General features: G+C 33.0%; 2 protein-coding genes across 2 annotated transcripts; both read left to right on the top strand.

The window, feature by feature from the left end:
* The first annotated feature begins 2,609 nt into the window (after positions 1 to 2,609).
* On the top strand, positions 2,610 to 3,968 carry LOC140055203 (uncharacterized). The gene has a single exon (XM_072100461.1). The coding sequence runs from the start codon at positions 2,737 to 2,739 to the stop codon at positions 3,733 to 3,735; it is 999 nt and encodes a 332-aa protein (XP_071956562.1). The 5' UTR covers positions 2,610 to 2,736; the 3' UTR covers positions 3,736 to 3,968.
* Positions 3,969 to 13,657: 9,689 nt separating this feature from the next.
* On the top strand, positions 13,658 to 19,839 carry LOC140055230 (uncharacterized). Its single transcript, XM_072100509.1, has 4 exons — positions 13,658 to 13,797; positions 16,009 to 16,447; positions 17,475 to 17,774; positions 18,341 to 19,839. Exons 2-4 carry the CDS (start codon positions 16,034 to 16,036, stop codon positions 18,527 to 18,529), a joined length of 903 nt encoding a protein of 300 aa, XP_071956610.1. The 5' UTR covers positions 13,658 to 13,797; positions 16,009 to 16,033; the 3' UTR covers positions 18,530 to 19,839.
* Positions 19,840 to 20,675: the final 836 nt, after the last annotated feature.

The following is a 20,675-nucleotide window of genomic DNA, read 5'->3' as shown; positions in this document are numbered from 1 at the left end:
ATAATTTACAGTATGATTTATATATATAAATATATATATATATATATATATATATATGTTGCGGTACATGACGTATATACATGTTCTGAAAAGAACTGTTGAGTTTCTCGATGCTTCGATCAATATACTTCGATCGTCCTCAGAAGTGAGAAATGCAGTCCAGGAAACTGAAGAAATTGGATGTCTATGTTTGAAAGCTAAAACAATAGCAAGATGGGAGTGATTGAAACTAACTATAGAAGAACATTGTTAGGAGAGGTGTGAAGAAGATAAGCTAAAAACAATAGCATTGTCTGGAAAGGGTTGTGAAGTAAACTGGCCAAAGACTATGGCATGGTTAATTTCGATGTAGATTCTTTGTAAATAAAGATAGTCACATTTCACCCAAAAAAAACACCAAAAAACTAAAAATATCGTTCACCAAGACATTATCTTATAATCATTTTATCAAAAACTGCAGTTACCACAGGGTGGTGCAAATAATGATTCTTCTTGATTCTTGATTCTTTAACTAAAACACTAATTTTTAAATCTGTGGAAAAATAACAAAATCATGTAATGAGAACAAATATTAGGTCGGAAGATTATGGTAACTATATAAGGCAAGTGAAAGGAGAAGAAGAAGAAGAAGAAAAAGAAGAAGAAGAACCCTTAAAATCCTCAGTGAAAGCACGAATATAAAAACAACTTTTAAAATGTTAAAAAATAATGAGTGCTTTGTACTTTTAATATGGAGAATATTGTCATTTGTTGAAAGCCTGACTGTTTTATTAACAAGGCGTAGCTAGGTAAAAAGAACAGTCAATCTTTCAACTCAGAAATACAATCTCATTATTGAACTCATAAACATTAAACTACGTTGTGCAATTGTATAGCAAACGAGAGTAATCTTTAATTACACTCCTTTTAATCAGTAATTATTATTTTTCATTATTCTATCAATATGCATTACTAATCTGTCTAATCTCTCAACAGCGCAGTGATTTATAATCCGAATTAGCGACTGAATTTGATAATCTGATTTAATCCACACTCGAAACACCGATCCATTGATTCACCCGTAAAAAATGTTCTAAACACGACATTTTTATATATCTAAGTACATGGGTAATGGTATTGTCCTAATTTAGTCTAGGTTCATATGGGCATTATATGACTAGGTCTGTGAAATGATAGAAAATTGAATGGTTCGGATGACATTGTTTAATCTGTTGCATTAATAATACTAAATCCGATAAGTCGTACAATGAAAGATAGGTATAATGGAGTTCAGTTTTAATTGCAGATAGACTAGTAGCCTGTACCGTTATACCAAATGAGTTTGGTTCGATAACAATTTGCTCTTATCTGTGTGTTTTTTGTAATATTTCTTATTATAAATTGTGTAAGGTAATCTTATTTTATGTAATTAATAGAACTATATAGAAATATGTTTTAAGAAAAAAAAAATAGAATGTTTAGAAATGAAAAAAAATAGAAACAGATGGGAATAAAAACAAGTGATGAGGTAACATTTATCCTATAATTTTTTATTTATGATTAACACACGTTATGACATATAAGGACATGTATAAGAACTATTTAAGAGAGAACGATGAATATTTAAAAAAAAATTAAAGCGGGGATGCTTCCGCGAAGTGCAAAAAAATATAAAAAATAAATAAATTTATGATTAAGAATGAAAGAAAAATCATTTTCTCATAAGAATGATTGAAAATAAATGTGTTCTTTGATTGATTGATTGATTGATTGATTGATTGACTGGTCATTAAAAAACAATTCATAGCGAAATTATAAAGTAATTTTGAATAATGTTCATAGCATACAATGAAAATAAAATTCAGCCTACTTTCAGCATATTGTTTTTACAGTACTAGTTTGCTACATTAAATACAACAACAATGATCATAATTGTTTTTTGTATAGCGCCTAACCATAATACATTCCCTAAAGTACTAAAGGCTTGAGCCAGGTAGAAATCATGTAATCCATATGTTATGCGAAAGGGATGGGTTTTCAGCAACTGTTTGAAGATGTCAATAGAGTTGGCATTCTTCTTGATTGATTGTGGAAGAGCATTCCAAAAAGGACGGAGCTCCGAGAGCTGTGCAAAAGAATGTACGTGTTCTTGGGTATTGTTTAAAATTTCAAAAACTAAACTAAATAGTACCATTACAAAAATCAAGAGTTTAATGTGTGTTCATTATGTTATTCATTAAACTATCGTACCCTGTGTGGATAATACTGTGTTATCAATACATAGGCATAATACATAATGATTTTAAAGATATATTTTTAAAGGTGGGCGAACCCCCTCAAAAGCGCCTCAAATCAACTTTAGCGATATTTGTTTAACGGTAAAAAATACAGAAATACATTAAACTATATTGGTATTTTCTTAATAAATATGTTATTGGAGTAAATTATCATATTGTAGTATAACATCCTTTTGTTATTCACATTATAAGTACGGTTGATAAATTGCTGGTAGGGATATTAGCATAGTTTCTGTGTATAACAATAACTTTACTAATTTTAAAGGCAAGTTCGCGTGCAATAAAACAGTTCAATAAATATTTATGATACTACATCATGTTTCGGAATCTTGTTGTACGAAAGCAGAAAGGTCTACCATAAAGGATGTATATGCACTTAGTATGTACGCAAGGTGTTTGAGTAGAACACTCTTTAAAGACATTTGATCGATTCTCCTTAATCTCTCTTTGAAGATTATCAATGGAGCACTTGATTGATGACAGGTACAATGAGGAGGTATTTCTAAACTCGGGAAAAAAATACAGCGAACCAGATTTAGTAGTCCTCTTTAGGATATGCCTGGCAGTCTGTGGTATCACATTCAACCTCCTTTTACTGGTCTTGTTCCTGAGACGTCGCGTGACAGACGGAGTTCCGACATCTGTATATTGTCTCCTAGAAAGTTTGACATTTTCTAACTTGGTCTCGTCTGTCGGTATCATTCCATTTCCTGCAGTGAGTGACGTACCGGATGATACTATGGGCTCCATCTACTGTTTACTTGTGTTTTATCCGATGTTGTTTTGGATTGGTAACATCGCCGGAATACTTTCACAGCTTTTCATAACTCTAGATCGTTATGTGCACGTGGTACATCCAAGGTGTCATCGAAAACACATCGAAAGAAATCACAATCTCAGTAGACTCGTTACTTTGTGTATATGGATAATAGCAATTTTCATAAACTTTTCCGGAATATTAGTAGTTTCAGCAACTGAAAATGACGAATGTACTGTTAAGTGGGTGACGATTAACCAATTTCAGGCATTTAGTATTTTCATCTTTGTCATTTTATACGCCGTACCAACTTTCTTCCACGTGATGGTGTACTGTCATATTCGCTATAAAATTAAAAGAAGCAATACGTATGCTATTGATGTCATTCTATCACAGCAATACCCACGATTTGACAGATGTTCGTCAATATCAAATGATATAATTAGTTTCTTTATATTGTCATTACTATTTGTGTTTTTTTGGGGTCAAGATCAGCTTTTCTTCTTGTTGCTCAATCTCAAAGTCATATCGACGTCATTACTGCTTTCAAATTATCGACACGTTGCCACACTTCTTGCGTACAGTTTGGCATTCGTAAATCCGATAGTGGTGATGTTAAGTAATCGTCAAATTAAACGCACGGCTGCAAATTGCCGACGGGGTGTAGAGGGCGAAGAAGACTCGACTAACGACGCGGTGTGATTTTTCTCATGACGCCCAGGCGACAAACTATAGGCCTACATTTTTATATCGCCACAATAAATCATGTTTTGTTGGAGCATTTGTGATAGGAATCGAAACATAATATACACATTTTAGCCTAAAAAGGGTTACACAATCTATTTCTGGCGGCATCTAGCGAATTAAAACTATAATAACAGTTTCTAATCATTCATTTAGACTGAAAAAAGTCAACAGGAATCTAGACCTAGGTAAAAAACACATTGCCTATTAATATACAGTAAGTAGTTGAATATGTATATGTTACTGCTTATTCATATTTGTACACTAAAATATAATAAATCCCCTATTTGCCTTACTATTTAAAATAAGTTTTATATGTATAAGGTCTATAAGTAGAATCACAACTTTTTTTCTTGAGGGACAACAATATTGTCAAAATAGTAAATTTAATTTACGTTACGTTAATGATAATATAAATAAGATGAATGACGCTATTGTGACATATAGTATAGTTAAATCGTATGACATTGCGTTTTCTCATTAAAATCATTTTATTTGAACTATATCTTCATGTCATGGCTAGATGATACTATACCTAGTATTTCAAATTATATTTAACTATAATTTGTGACTACTATCACTGCTATCCTAGTCACACTCAATTACAGCAAGTTAGTTTAACAGCAGTATTTGTCGGTTAATGGGCAACACTTCACACACGATCACTTTTTCTGACAAGTATTGGCGACGATTGCGCCCCATGCTATGGTAAAGTATTAATGTATGACGTAAGACAGGTGCTCAGATGTAGGTTTTTAGTAGAACGCAACGCAATGACCAATAGCAAGCGACAGTTTATATAATTCATCATTTGTGATTGGTCTTTTCTTTTTGAATTTCACTTACTTTACCGCGTTGCGTCTTAGTGGGAACCAAAATAAATATGGGTTTTCTATCAACATTTCATATTTTCTGCTGCCCACTGTAAACAAAATTATCAAGAAACAAAAAATTGACACTTCTCGGCTCGGCTTGCATCCGAAATATAACGTTAAAGTTAAGGTTTACGCGTTGCGTGGGAAACTCCCAAATTGAATATTTGTATTCGTTGAATGGAGGAGTAGTTTGGAAGCGTGTTTTTCCTATTCAACTTTACTTCGTCTTGTTGAATATAATCTTTCAACTCATTACAATATTCACCGCATTGAACTCACAAACATTCATTATTTGTACTATATAAAAGTTTTTGTATGATTAGTAAAATATATAAACATCATTGCTGTCATTAAAGATATTACGGATGAGTTTTTCTTGATAATGATCGCTATTTTTAGGCTAATGGTTTATATTGAAATGATAAGGAGTTGTTAAAAATGTGATGTCACTGAGGTTAGTTCATTTCCATCACTCATTTCCTAAACATATAGTTTAAATTTTCGCTCATTAACGAATAAAATCCAAATATAATGACTTGTTTTTATATCTGTATAGATGGTTCTAGATTAAAAAGTAAAAATAGCACAACATTGGTGATCGGCAAACACATATCGCCTTTTCTACAATAAACGGTAAATGATCGTTATGATCACGCACGTTCCTTAATTAAAATATCTACTTTTTAAATAGTACATTAAATATACGCTGCTCTATACAAAATATTTTCTTATTACCCTCATTGTCATGTTATTGTTATACGGTACATTATAAATCGAAATACAAGTAAAAGGAAAAATAAGATCTAAATAATGTTTTGGATAGGTTTACAAGGTATGAATTTACGGGTTAAATATTTATAACCCACATACAGATGATTTCGTATCACCTGGCATTCGTATTTTTCTTTTTTTTAAACGATTAAGTTAATATATGGTACTAATCAACTAATCGACAAGTAGGCCTACAGGTGTAATCAAAAACAAACAATGAATGTTTTGTCATTGGATGGGAAGAATATATCACGATTTAAATCGACTGGATTCTATACATCCGGAGAGGATATCTACACACCCGGAGAAGATCCATATTATGCAATCGGAGAAGATCCCTGTACGCCCCCGGAGAAGATCCCTATACGCCTGGAGAAGATCACATACACCCAAAGAGGATCCCTATAAAAGAGGAGAAACCTGGATAAGATCTATAATACCCGGAGATGATCCGTAACACTCGGAGAGCATTCATTATACACACGGAGAGGATCCCTACACTCGTAAAGAATCCATCAACACTCGGAAAAGATCTATTTACACCTGGAATGGATCCCTTTTAACTTGGATTGCATCGTACCGTATTATTATTATGAGATATATTAGGAGTACCGGTACCAACCTCTCATCATCAGAAAGATTCATCAAAAAGCTGTTCGCAAAGATCGACGAAATCATCCGTCCTATTAAGTACTAATATTTAAGAGTATCCATTCACTTAATATTCGTTCTATTTTAATTAATTTTCTAATAGCAATGGTACATTAACGAATCAAGATCAATTTCGTTATTCATTTCCTACTTTTAATATCTGATAATCATAAAGCACTATAAATTAATTCAAACGTAATGTTTATTTCTCAACTAATATGTCACATAATCCTCGTTTTTATTACACATATTATTTTAAAGATGCCAAATGTAAAATCTGTGAATCTTCTACCAACAAAATTGAAGGCCAGGTAAAGGCAAAACATTTTTGTTGATCATGCATCCTAATTATGATCGATTTATTTTTCTTATTTTTCTTTTTTTTTCTGTTACACTCTACCGTACTTTTTTAAAGTACTTCCTACTTATCTAGGCCTATGTAAGTTATATAATGCGCCCTAACAATTATTAATTGAAAAGAAAAGTTTTAAGTTGACGTTTTGATAATTTCTAGGGGGACTGTTGAAAATTTAACTTATTGAAACAAGTTTGAATCATGTTTATGTCGGAATGACAGTAATATACATTAGTAAAAGGTTCTTTATGACTTTTTAAATGTGAATATAGCTTATGTGTGCATAGTTTTAGGAAGGTGCATGTGCCAATATATGGACATGATGATGTCATATCAATACCATATTTGGGCATATCACTAACCTATTTGGGCATGTCACTACCCTATTTGGGCACGTCACTACCTATTTGGGCATGTCACTACCCTATTTGGGAACATCGCATTTTTTTTTTGTCAAACTAGTTTGATAGTATAAGACAGAGCTTTAGAATCGGTGTAGAATCGGTGATTTTCAATGAAGCGTGTTTTTTTTAGATCAATAGTATTCTGTCCAACCAAGGACGACTGGCTAAACACTTCGTAGTTATAGTATTCTCCTCGATAACGAGTTAACGCTTTTAGTTTTTGTTTTCAGTTGTTTTCATAATTCTAATTTATTTTTATAGAAATTATTAATACAGCAAAACTGTTTTTGTATATGACTATAAAAACATATAAAGTAATTCAAAAAACAATTCCTAATTTTTCTTTTGTTAAGTAATCCCGTGGTTGTGTTCTTGAAAATGTGATCGTTATGTGCTCCGATAAAAAAAACACTTTACTGGATTTAAATGCCCTATTAGGCTGATATCAATACAATATGTATTATAATTTATATCGTTTGTTAAGATTCATTTATTTGTATCGTATAAAAAACACATTTATCATACCGTTCGTTGATACATTTTGTTTTGGTAAAAATAAACGTTTATGGCAGTTGTATAACAAAGTACTTGTTAACTTTACTGCGCCTATTATTTCTGTAGGCGCTTAGAATCTGTATTAACAGAACAACTTCGGAAACCAACAAAGTGGCACTTCAGAATGACCCATACATATGTCAAATTTTCTGAACACAAATGGTACCCAGTTATTAGTCGCGTGTAACGCGACTCTACAGCTCACTACGTCGGTCCGTTGGTCGGTCGGTAAACACTAACTTGAGCACGCGACTGCAGCCATCTATATGGCCTTGTTTTTATATAGGTAATCTCGCTACAAGAGTTTTCATCTTTTTTGGTTTCTGCGCGCCTCGTCTGTTATTTTTCATTTTTCGTTCCTTTTATGGGAAAGTCTCCCAATGATGAGTTCTAGGCATACATATCATTCGGAAGCAAAACATACACAGTTTTGTTTCACAACACGCCGTAATATTCAATTAACCCGCTGTTTCAATGAACCAACAATTTTAGACAGCGTTGGCTTCGCATGGCACAGAATTTGATATTTGACATAACTTTTATTTTTACAAAAAACGCTTCCGTGTAATAAAACAAATAAATTGAACAATTACCGTGTAATAGAACTAATATACTAACATTTGATACGGAATTAACCAATCGAATGGCTAGGATACATTCAGGAATTGTATATCAAATGTAGAATTTGTAGAGATAGCAACGAATAGCGGCGGCACGTGCTTCTTCGGGCGACCTACCTCTCGACTTTTGTATCGGTGATTTTAAAGATTGAAAGCCACGGATGTCAAATTAGATCAAAACCAGAACATCCATCGTTTTATATGTCATTCTGGACGCGTTAAATATAATTTTATCATTCCTAATAAAACTGGAACTATGACTACAATAGAAATACCAAGAATAAGCAATTGCGACATCAGATCATGTGATCAAACGAACGACATTAAAATGCACTTAAGACTTATCAGCTATGAGTTTCAATAAATAAATGCCATATGTGGATATCGTTTGAGCAATCAAGCTTTCGGAACGATATAAAACTGATACAGTACTTAACAAAAACGAACTACATTATTTTAATGTTCAACTCGGCCTAATGTTAGAAATATTTTAAGATATTTGTTTCAAAATCGTACACAATTTCATCTTTCATTAGACAAATATAAAATAATTTGCATTGGTGTTAGATAGACAATTATATGAATCATTAATCTGAAGAAGCTAATTGTAAGTATCAACTTTGCTGTGAAAGTAATATATACCATCAGAAGTGAAATAGGCACTGTATACTGTACATTTTACTAAATTTTATATTAAAATTAAGAGTTAAGTTAATGCGTTCGTATAATTTTTAAAACATTACAAAAATATAAATGCCAGCTATTTAAGGAACGAGAATAATAATAATGATTCTGCAAAAAGGTTTCAATAAACGTGACCTTATTGACATTCCTTTATGGACATTTAAATTCATATCAAAATTAGGCCTATAATAGTAAACTGCATCACACACAATTACACTTTTCACGTGAAAACAAAAATGCACAGACTTCCACGGGGTAATATATTCTTATGAGGGATTTTTACAGTTTTAATATACAGTAAAGCGTCGTTCCCACTAGCGACGCAACACAAGGACGTACGGTAACGCAACGCAAGTGAATTGACCAATCACAAGCGATGGCTTATTCGCTTGTGATATTGCTAACTGTCTATAACTTCGCTTGTCATTGGTTAAAACGCTTGCGTTGCGTTTACGCCCTTGCGTTACGTTCTAGTTGGAACCAAGCTTAATAGTGATCTTCGACGACGCGAGTACGCAAAACTTTTGATTCGATACAGTCATTCTGCGCATGTTTCTGAGCTGGTCATTCTGCGCATATTAGCTGATCATATGACGTTTTGTGAAGAACGGCGATCAAACTACGTCATGTTAGTCTTTGTGCGCATGCGGAAATACTGGGACGTGTATCCTCGCTCCTCAACTCGACAAAGGTTGGTTGAGGTCCAGGAGACGACCAACATTGCGCTGTGACAACAAAAGTTCGCTAATGTTTAGATACCATACGGAACAACATTATTACATACATTAAAGCATTCTTTTATTCAATGTCTACAGTTGATAGTAAACAATAAAAATATCAATAAGTATCATTACCACGTATGTGGTAATATTCATTTGAAATTGCAACACATAAAATCAAACTATTTAACGATATATCCGACAGTTAATCTAGAAAACACTGACAAACAACGTATTTATTGTTATCGTATTGTTAGTTAGTAGGCACTTAACATTGTATTCCTTACCAGATAACTGTAATTGGATATTTTACAGCATCACATCAAATTAAAAAGCACAGGCGTGTCAATCAAAGGTGCCGATGCATTTATTAATTTTCATAAGATATACAAATTGATTGTTCGATTATTTACGACGAACATGGGAAATCATAGATGAGCTCGAAGGGAGTTTCGCTCTCTTTCAACATACAAAGTTTGTAAATATGTTGTTTAAGAGAAGTGAACAATAATAATCTTATTTGTACAATTAATTTCAACTATATCCTTAGTTGACAACGGTTGCTACCCTGATAAAGAAAAAAACAATAATAACAAGACACTAAGTTCAGGGAGAGACTACAGTTGAATTACCTCCAGACAAGGAATAAAGTGTATCTTATACTCACAGGGCCGGGATGTTTGACCTCTTAAGCGTGGTTCCCACTAGCGACGCAACACAAGGACGTAACGCAACGCAAGTGAATTGACCAATCAAAAGCGATGGCTTATTCGCTTGTGATTGCTAACTGTCTATAACTTCGCTTGTCATTGGTTAAAACGCTTGCGTTGCGTTTACGTCCTTGCGTTACGCTCTAGTGGGAACCAAGCTGTAGAAGTTCTTGCAGATATAGGACCACATGAAAGAGGCCTAATATTTGATTTACATTTATATTTAAATAATTAGTTTTTTTAGTAATAGTAATGTCTAACATTATATTTAGTGATCGCCTACAGGAGGTTTATCATACAGCACCAAACGGTAAAACTGGCAGAAAGTTATTATGGAGGTATAATCAGGGAGGTATACAAATAATTGTTTTATACCTCTCCCTGGTATAATAAAGGCACCAACTAGCACTACGCTGGTTAGATGACAAAACAAATCAGGATTTGGAATGATTGTTACAAGGTGTTCATTTACGAGAGATGTTCTCTCAAATGCATACTGTATAATTATATCTTCTTCGACAGCGGGCGTTGTTCGATTATAAAACATGAGAAAAAAAATTAATATGGATAGGCGGCGCCCTTTTACTTTGCGTAGTGAACGTTCAAGGACACAACAGTATGCAGGTTGACAGAATAATTCATGATTTCAATTATCGTATACAATTTCAGATTTATTTCTTTATTTACTTCAAACTCAACTTCCCAGAGAGCACTTATAATAATCCATGAGAGAAATATTTATAAAAACAATAGTTTTATTTTTGTGACAATTCAATGCGTAACACATTATCGTCAACGAAGTAACACGTACGCATTATTTAAGGGCGCGTTCAAACAATAAAAATGTATAGGCCTACGGTATGACAATTTGTTTTTTCTTGCCTAATAATTATCTATGATATAGGAAAATTGATATATGCCTATCTCATATCTTAAAGGGAGGAATAGAAAAAAAGTTTAACCATTTCACGTTAAATCTCCGTTACCATCACAAAGACGTAACACATGGACTTAAGGGTATCATCTTTGACAAGAGATGGACAATCTAAACGGCCGCTTGCAATTGGTCAATTCGATTAGGCCTATGTTGGGATTACGTCCCCTCATTGCGTGCTACTGTACAGGTAGTGCGAAACAAGCGTGAGGACTGTAGTTGACTGGTTCAAGAACATTATACAGACAAACATCGACACACATGTATTATGTTCGATATAGTGGACTTTTATCCATCTATATCACTAAACTTATTAAGCACGGCAATCGACTGGGCCAGCAATTACACTCGTATTCCCAAACTAGACATTGATGTAATAATGCATTCTCGTGAAAATTTACTCTTCCACAGAAACTCGGTATGGAGTAAACGCGGTACTGATTGTAACTTCGATGTAGCCATGGGCAGTTACGACGGGGCGGAGGTATGCGAGCTCGATTCCGTAGTTATCTTTAATCCGAAATTACTGAAAATTTTATATAACTCTGCTTTTATCTCAATAATTTTACGGGATGACACATTCTTGAATGCCGCCAAACCATCGTCTCGGTAGAGACCGATTAAACTTTTGTTGACCAAGTTTGTGAAGGATGAATAGCCCAACTGGGAAATACCAACCATATAGAAAACCAGGCAACCAACCCATTTACATAAACATAGCCTCTAACCACCCTCCTGTGATATTAAAGCAGATCCCGGCAGGAGTTAATAAGCGTAGGCTATAAGTCAATTATCAAGCGACGAAGAAACATTCGAAAACACCAAGCAACTATACAGCGAAGCACTTCGAACAAGCGGACACAAAGATAACTTACTGTACACCCACCACTCCGCATCCGGTATAAGAAGAAACAGAGGGAGAAACATAATATGGTTCAAACCACCATTCAGTACGAACATTAAGACAAATGTCGCACGAACCTTTTTACCATTAATTAAAAAACATTTTCCCAATGGACACGTATATTACATACAATATTTAATAAGAACAATGTTAAAGTAAGCTATAGTTGTATGCCATGTGTAAAAAAATGTAATTAACAAGCATAACCACAATGTACTGAACCCCCATACAGAACGAGAAAGTGCGTGCATTTGCCGCAACAAACCCGAATGCCCCCTAAATGGTTCATGCCTCGCATCTGAAATTGTCTACTCCGCCGACGTCATAACCATAAACGAAACTAAGACATATATTGGTATGACGGGTGGGCAGTTTAAAACTAGGTTTAACAATCACAAGAAATCTTTCAAAAAAGAAATGTACAGTAAAGAATCCGAGCTCTCAAAGTACGTATGGTCTTTGAAATGTAATGACGTAATGTTTACAATTAAATGGAAAGTAATTAAATATTCCTCCACTAAGAACGCCGCTTATGGGCGTTGTAGTCTTTGTCTAGATGAAAAGCTATGTACTTTACGGTGGCTGATTTCCGCCAAAGAAAATGTTTTTTTTTATAATAATACGGCGTTATAACGCCGTAATTAGGGCTTTATAACGCCGTAATTAGGGCGTTATAACGCCGTATTAGGGCGTTATAACGCCCTAATTATACAATCCGTTCACACGTACATGCACATGCGTAGTACATCAACAAATCCAGAGCCATAAAGAGTTGCGGCTTTGAATGGATTGAATCAATTTGTTTAAAGGTTTTTGTTAAAACAATAATAACATTATTTTTTGATGATTTTAAACAAAAAAAATAGCTTTAATCCATTTAATTTAACGGCTCTGGCTGGCTCTACGCGTTTATTTTGTACAGCGATTCTCTATAGTAATGCATTGTTTTTACATTTTGTTGTTTAAAATCATCTTCGCAGTAACTTTAAGATTGCGTTATCTTAACAAAAGCCTTTAAACAAATTGATTGTTTTGATATTTAAAACCTTGTGAATGTTATACATTTTTTAAGCACATGACTCGACTCCATACACAACATAGGCATAGTTGGACACAAAGATGGCCAGTAATGTACCACGTGACTTTCTAAAATCTGTGAATGCGCCGAGAGGTTTGTTGATGTACTACGCATGCGCATGTACGTGTGAACAGATTGTATATTTAGGGCGTTATAACGCCCTAAATTAGGGCGTTATAACGCCCTATTACGGCGTTATAACGCCCTAATACGGCGTTATAACGCCCAAATTACGGCGTTATAACGCCGTATTATTACAAAATAATGTTTTTCTTTGGCGGAAATCAGCCACCGTAGTATTCTAAATGCAAACAAAACAAATTTGTTAAACAAAAGGTCTGAACTGATTTCAAAATGTCGTCATAACAAGAAAATTTACATACCACCTGACTAAAGCCTTATAACACCTCGAGATACGGTATTGTTCAGTCTATCTGAAGTTTTTCATAATATAGTTTCACAACAATTATATTATTCATGTAAAATACTTTGTGATTGTGCAATTGTTTGTGTGAAGCAATAAAACTGAAAGTTTTAATAAGAAGCAAGGGAGTGCATTTCCTTCCGTCGTCAAGAAACCAGGTCGAGCGTAATTAAAAAAACTTCCTTAAATCTTCGGGAATTAATTAATGCACACAAAACGGATATAACAAGATAATAGGAAATCATTGGTCAGGGTGTTGCGTTATCTCAAGGTATTGGTGAAAGGAAGATTGGCCAAATTACTACAAACACCCAAAAACACTGAACGGGATAGAAGGTGAGTCATTTAATGAATTTTACTGTTCATTTTTTATTAAATATTAGGAAAAAATAGGTATTGGATTTGAATTAATACATGGTAAGAAAATAAGTAAATGCAACGTATTTAGAAAAATAGTCCGAAAATAATATAATTAATTGTCTCTATGTGAAAGGAGTCGTGGTCATTGCTTATTGAAATTTAAAAAAAAAAGGGAAGGTCTAACTCTATACTATTGTATACTTGTAAACATTTTAATTAAACTATTATCATAACAATCACTTAAAAAAAACTGTAAACCGCTTAGAAATTCTGAACGAAATATGAAGATAAATTATTAAATATTATCAAGGTATCTTTAATATTTTTTTTAAATTCACAAATGTCTATAAATCGCTACTATATTCCATGCACATTATTTTTACTTATGTTATGTTGTTTTTTGCACTGTATCTTTGAACCTGATGTAAGTTTTTTTTATAGGCTCTGTAATTCAACTACAATAAACAATATGTTGTGTTTTATTTACAATTGCAGAACAATAATATATCACAGTTAAAAACAATAATTAATTTATTAACTATTATGTTGACGTACACATTTATTTTTGTATGTTTACTTCAGTGTAAAGTTCCATAACCGAAATTCCAAATCAGAGTATAAATCTGCATACATCTGCATACTATCATATTCTCGTTAAGACTGCCTTAGGAGGAAGAAACTTTAAAATATCAAATAATTAAGAGAAACTCCCAACTCGTCAGCCAGTAAAACCGCAGACAACTTAGTATATGCGTTTTACTTTTAAATATAGATTACCCACTTCGAACTCCTTAGAAACCCCTCCTGCCTGTGTACGCGCCAACCATGAAAACGTGACCTCTTTAAATGAATAACATAAATCTTTTTAAATCTTATTCTTTGTTCTTTTGTATTTTCCACACCAACACGAGTCATTGCTACTAATAGAAATTAACTATTGTGGGGAGTTTAAAAATAAATACAAAATAATATTACTGGGTAATACAGTACTGTATTAAAAATGAAAAATTAGAAAGGATGCGCTTGATATAAAGATAAGAATTAATTCAATGTTACAAGGTTGTGTGTGGGAAAAGGAGTTCCGGGTGTGGTGCTCGGAGATACCAAATAATATATGAGGCCAACATATGGATTTAATATTGTACTAAAATAATAAGTTTAATATACACTCAAACTTTTGTCTGTAAGCACGTGCAAACCCGCAGTACAGCTTGCAAACAAAAGTTTGATAGTGTTATAGTATACTGTAGCCGAGTCTACACAAGCAAGCTGTATTCAAACTTTTGTTAGTAAACTATGAATTTACTTGTGTAGATTCAAGATTCAAGACATTTTATTGGTCCACTCCAAAATGGAAATTCATTTTGCTTGGCACAAAAGACAATACAAATAGGCCTAACAAATACTCGGTTACACTGTTATGTGCTAAAAAATGTCACTCAATATCAGAAATATGTTATTTTATTTAGTTAATGTTATATATCATTTTGTTGTTTTTCCACCTCATCGGATTATCATATTATTATGTTGGAACATGATAGCATAGTTGCATGGCTGCGACTAAAATTGATATTAAGTTCATACTGCGACATTATAAAATTTAATAAAAGAGATTTACAATAGTTACTTTTCTTAATCGTATGATTTGAGTTAAAAGGTAAGCAGATTACTTTTCAAACAAAGGTTACAGTATGTAATCTGTTGATGAAATTTATTGTTCACTATGTCGGCCGGTCGGTCTGTCTGTCGGTCCGGTATCACTATGCGTTTTAGCACGCGACTTATGGCTGTTGGCCTTGTTATCTAAAATAATTACTAATGGTATATGATAATAAAGGTTAAAATTATGATATTAATGAGGAAAAACACAAAATAATGAAAATGTTTAGAAATTATGTAATGAAATATTGAATGAATAAAGGAAATGGTGAGCCACAAAATATTTTAAATTAATATCGTATTAATCGTAATCTTCTTCACTTGTATGCTATCCATACTTTCTCGCGACTTTGTCCAACCTTTCCTACTTCTGTTAAAGATATTTAACTATTTTTTCCAAATTCTTTAAAATATTAGTATTGTTTACTCTCGTTATCGCGGTGTATCTTTTTTATTTATTTTTTATTTAAATTTGATTTTACTGGTAATAAACGATTGAATAAGTACACTTAATTTTCTTATTTACAGAGTTTCAGTATCTGAACCTCGCAAGATGAAAGTTACTGCTATATGTCTAGTTATCATAGTTGTCTGTGTTGACCTAACTTACACATGCATTCGACAAAACGAGGAAGATCTAAATCTACATAGAGATGAGCGGCAAGCTCAGAATAGACAACGAGCAAGAAATAGACGGAGAAATGTAACTCGTGGGGAGGATGCGATGACGACAGAAAGAACATCGCCAGCGGTGACAATTATTGAAATAGAGGAGATTTCGACAGAAGATGAAATCAGCACGGACGAAGCAGAACTGTTGATAGAGGACATTACAGAAGATGGTAATGTTACATCTATAGACGAAGAAGATATTGAAGATATTGATATCATTATAGACCCAAATAACAGGAGGAGGTGTAAGGTTAACGCTATTACACCACTGGACACTGAACAAAAGTCAACTTTGGTAATACATTTACTAATAAATGTTAATTTTACAGAAGGTGTAATAATTAACGATCGTTTTTAATGAAAAAAATATGTTTTCAATAGCTTTCTACTTTACAATCACTATTTTGTAAAATACATTTTGTGTTGACATCTTCCATCTATACAACTACCCAAAACATTTTTGTTAGATGTCAAGTTAATCACGTCCAGTGCGAGATGTGTTTTAACCTGAATTATATAACACCTATATAAATTCCTGTCATTTGATTGGACGAATGTGGGTCACATGGCGTGCAATAGTACGCACTATTCAACGATCGTTAAATAGTACTTTTTGAAACATTTTTGTTTGTTATTTAGATGTTATATAAAACAAATAATGAATGTTTTGTATTCGTGTAATGGTACAAATACCATTGCACTCATAAACATTCATTATTTGTATATTATTGCCTTTCGTGGGGACCGACCTACTCTGTATTAAATTGTAAAATATACATAATGAAATTTTGAATAAAATTGCTCTGTGTAGTAAAATATTAAACAGGATATTTATAGGGCCTATAAGATTAAAATAAATATCAATACACATATTACAATAAAACAATATAACAATATTTCAGTAATCATTTTTTCCTCCATTTAATTTTTTTTTTTTTATAAAATGGCAAAAAAAATGTCAAAAGTGATTAAAATTGTTAGGAGTAATAGTGTAGTTATGTTCCCAATGTGAATTTAAATTATGATAAAAAAATCAATAAAATGTAATACAAAAAAAATATACGGATACCAGAAACAGTCGAACTGCTTCAACAACAAGTGTTTAAGTAACTATTAATTAAATACAATATTCTATATTGTTTTTTTATTCAATATTTCACCCACCAGAGGCTCCTCACAAGGCACAGCCTTTGTCTCGATGAGCCTCTGCAATATAATAACATATGAGCTTAGCAACAGGACAAAAATAGCAAATCTTATATATTTATATTGTTACAAAATAATATAAAAACAATCCTTTGTTTTAATGTTTTTATTTACAGAAAAAGCACGAGAGAAAGATTAAAGTTTTGGAAAGGAATCACAGAGTTTTGAAAAAGGTGAATGCAAAACGACCAGTTGTAAAGCTGTCAAAAAGACAGAGAATCGAAGTAAAGGCATATCTATCAGGAGCTTTCATGAAAGAAGACTCTTTACCAGAGATACGTGGCGGAGCCGTCAGTAACACGTCAGATTCACGACGAAGACGTGATGGTTCATACAGGGTTTGCGAACCAGTCTACAGCTGGAATAATGTCTTCATAACAATTGACTCAAATGGAACACTAGTTCAAGTCATTCAGGTAAATTAAAAATGTAATATGTCTCCTAAATCCGGGATTACATATTGGTAATCAAGCAAGTGTATATGCACTAATGTTCAAAAACTATAGGCTTACCCCGGGAAATATATTCGGTCTGCCAAAATGGTTTTAATGTACTGTTACTGAAACGTAATCGTGTAAACATTTAAACTTTATGTTACGGTTTTTTTTTTGGACTTAGTAGAATACATAGTATTCATTTGGCTCAGGCCTACATTAAGAAAACTGTACAATTATTACTGGGAACTTATTACTGGGAACTTCGGCCTATGTGAACGCTGGATCAACTTACTAACGTGTGACCGTAGCCTTAAGTTTGGTTCCCACTAGGACGCGACGCAAGGATGTAACGCAACGCAAAGTGGTTTGACCAATCTCAAGCGATGGATTATTCGAACAGTCGCGTGTGATTGTTTAACTCGCTTGCGTTGCGTCTACGTCCTTGCGTTGCGTCCTAGTGGGAACCAAGCTTAAAAGGTAACATATTTAGTAAGTAGTCATTTAAAATAATGGTAATTGTTTCGTTTAACATTGTTTTCCCAAAGCTTCAAGAAGACGACACCTATCAGTGGTTCATGGAAGAGACCTGTCAATCACAGATCAGCCGTGTTGTAAATGCAGCTTGTGACGAAGCAGAAAGACTCCATCTTGCATACGTCATCAACCTTACAACCGGAAACATAGAACAGACATACGTGGTGGTATACTGCTGTGTGGGCTCGTCGAGGAATTAACGGTTCATGTGTATGCTACCGACACTTTCTGGGGTTCAACCACGAAACTATACTAAAAACAGACCTCAACCAAATAATGATCAAATCTATTACGGGGCGCCGTTGGAACATTGTTCATGGAAATGTATTTTGTCATTTTAGTAGGTCTATTTTTTTTTAAACGGCACCACGTAGCAGATTGTTTTTCCACTTTAAATAAATAAATTATGTCTATTAATGTGTACCATAACCATTTGTTAACATTTATATTGATATTAAATTTTAGACATCTACTTGCTTAGTACTTATATTACAGTGCAAGATTTCAATTTTTATAGGAAACCTAATGACATTTCTAACAATAAACATTTAGTTTTTCATAGTTGTGTTAAAGTTGAATTGTTTCTTTGTTCTTTGTATTACTATTGACTGATCCATTTTGATGTTCGGGTTAAAGCCATACATCCAAATGGTTTTAGGTCAAAGTGTGTGATCCATTTTGATGTTCGGGTTAAAGCCATACATCCAAATGGTTTTAGGTCAAAGTGTGTGATCCATTTTGATGTTCGGGTTAAAGCCATACATCCAAATGGTTTTAGGTCAAAGTGTATGATCCATTTTGATCTTCGGGTTAAAGTCATACATCCAAAAATGGTTTTAGGTCAAAGTGTGTGATCCATTTTGATGTTCGGGTTAAAGTCATACATCCAAATGGTTTTAGGTCAAAGTGTGTGATCCATTTTGATGTTCGGGTTAAAGTCATACATCCAAATGGTTTTAGGTCAAAGTGTGTGATCCATTTTGATGTTCGGGTTAAAGCCATACATCCAAATGGTTTTAGGTCAAAGTGTGTGATCCATTTTGATGTTCGGGTTAAAGCCATACATCCAAATGGTTTTAGGTCAAAGTGTGTGATCCATTTTGATGTTCGGGTTAAAGCCATACATCCAAATGGTTTTAGGTCAAAGTGTGTGATCCATTTTGATGTTCGGGTTAAAGCCATACATCCAAATGGTTTTAGGTCAAAGTGTGTGATCCATTTTGATCTTCGGGTTAAAGCCATACATCCAAATGGTTTTAGGTCAAAGTGTGACATTAGTGATTTAAATAATTATGTACAAATCAAACAATGTCTTAATATCAAATTCAAAAACTCAAAAAAATATTCACTACTGTACATTCATTAAAAAATATAATTTATCTGCATATAACGCTTTAACGTTAAGATTAATATGTTAAAATCGTACATAAAAATAAATAAATATGAATTTGTTACAACTAGCAATAAATGTCGTAACAAATGAAAAATAGAAATGAGTTAATATTTACAATAGGCGAATACAAATTCTAAACAAAAAATCTTACGTAAGCAATTTATAGTTTTATTTATTACATATTGTTTACGCAAGCATTTTATGCATTGACTCATAAATATTGTCTATAAAATTGTGAGTCACTATGTGGTGAAAGAGTAACGTCTCTAAAGAATTATAAACTATGAAATCTCTAAAACTTGTCTGTGTTGTGTACATTATTTTTGTAATAAAATACAGAACAATACAGAAATGTTGTTGCGAGGCCACATTTTTTTTCTTTATAACTTTCAGGAATGTTAACAACATTCTTATGTCTCACCTTCTGGGGGAAATAAATATATCATTATTATTAAGGCAATTGCGAAAACATAGAATTCAACTTCTTGTCATCAATTAAAATTGACAAAAGAAATATCAAATTACATTAATGCGATCAGGGAATGAGTCTTTATGGATTTGATTGCCCACATTTTTGGGATTCGTGTCGAAGGGAGAATTAATGACTGTGTAGTTTGACGTCACACTTTAATACCTTTATCATTCAACGATTGAATATTTAACCAATATAAAGCATATTTATATTAAGTTTATTTTTACATAGATGCTTGTCTAACCCAGGGAGTGTACTCTAAAAGGCCATGTTGCCATTGTTATAAAAAGTGGCACAATTCATTCAAATAATTATTAAAGTTAAACCTGCAAAAGCAAAAGCAAGTAACTAAAGCTTTTTTAATATTTTGGCATTTGGTACATTATTTTATTTTTTTATTTTATTTTTTATTTTATTCAATTGAAACCAAGAGCGATAATTACCGCCACTAACAGGTTTGATACAAACAAAGCTTAGAAAG

Source organism: Antedon mediterranea, chromosome 1, assembly GCF_964355755.1.
Source record: "Antedon mediterranea chromosome 1, ecAntMedi1.1, whole genome shotgun sequence".
Lineage (NCBI taxonomy): Eukaryota > Metazoa > Echinodermata > Crinoidea > Comatulida > Antedonidae > Antedon > Antedon mediterranea.
Note: the sequence above shows the minus strand (reverse complement) of the source record. Positions and strands in the feature narration are given on the sequence as shown.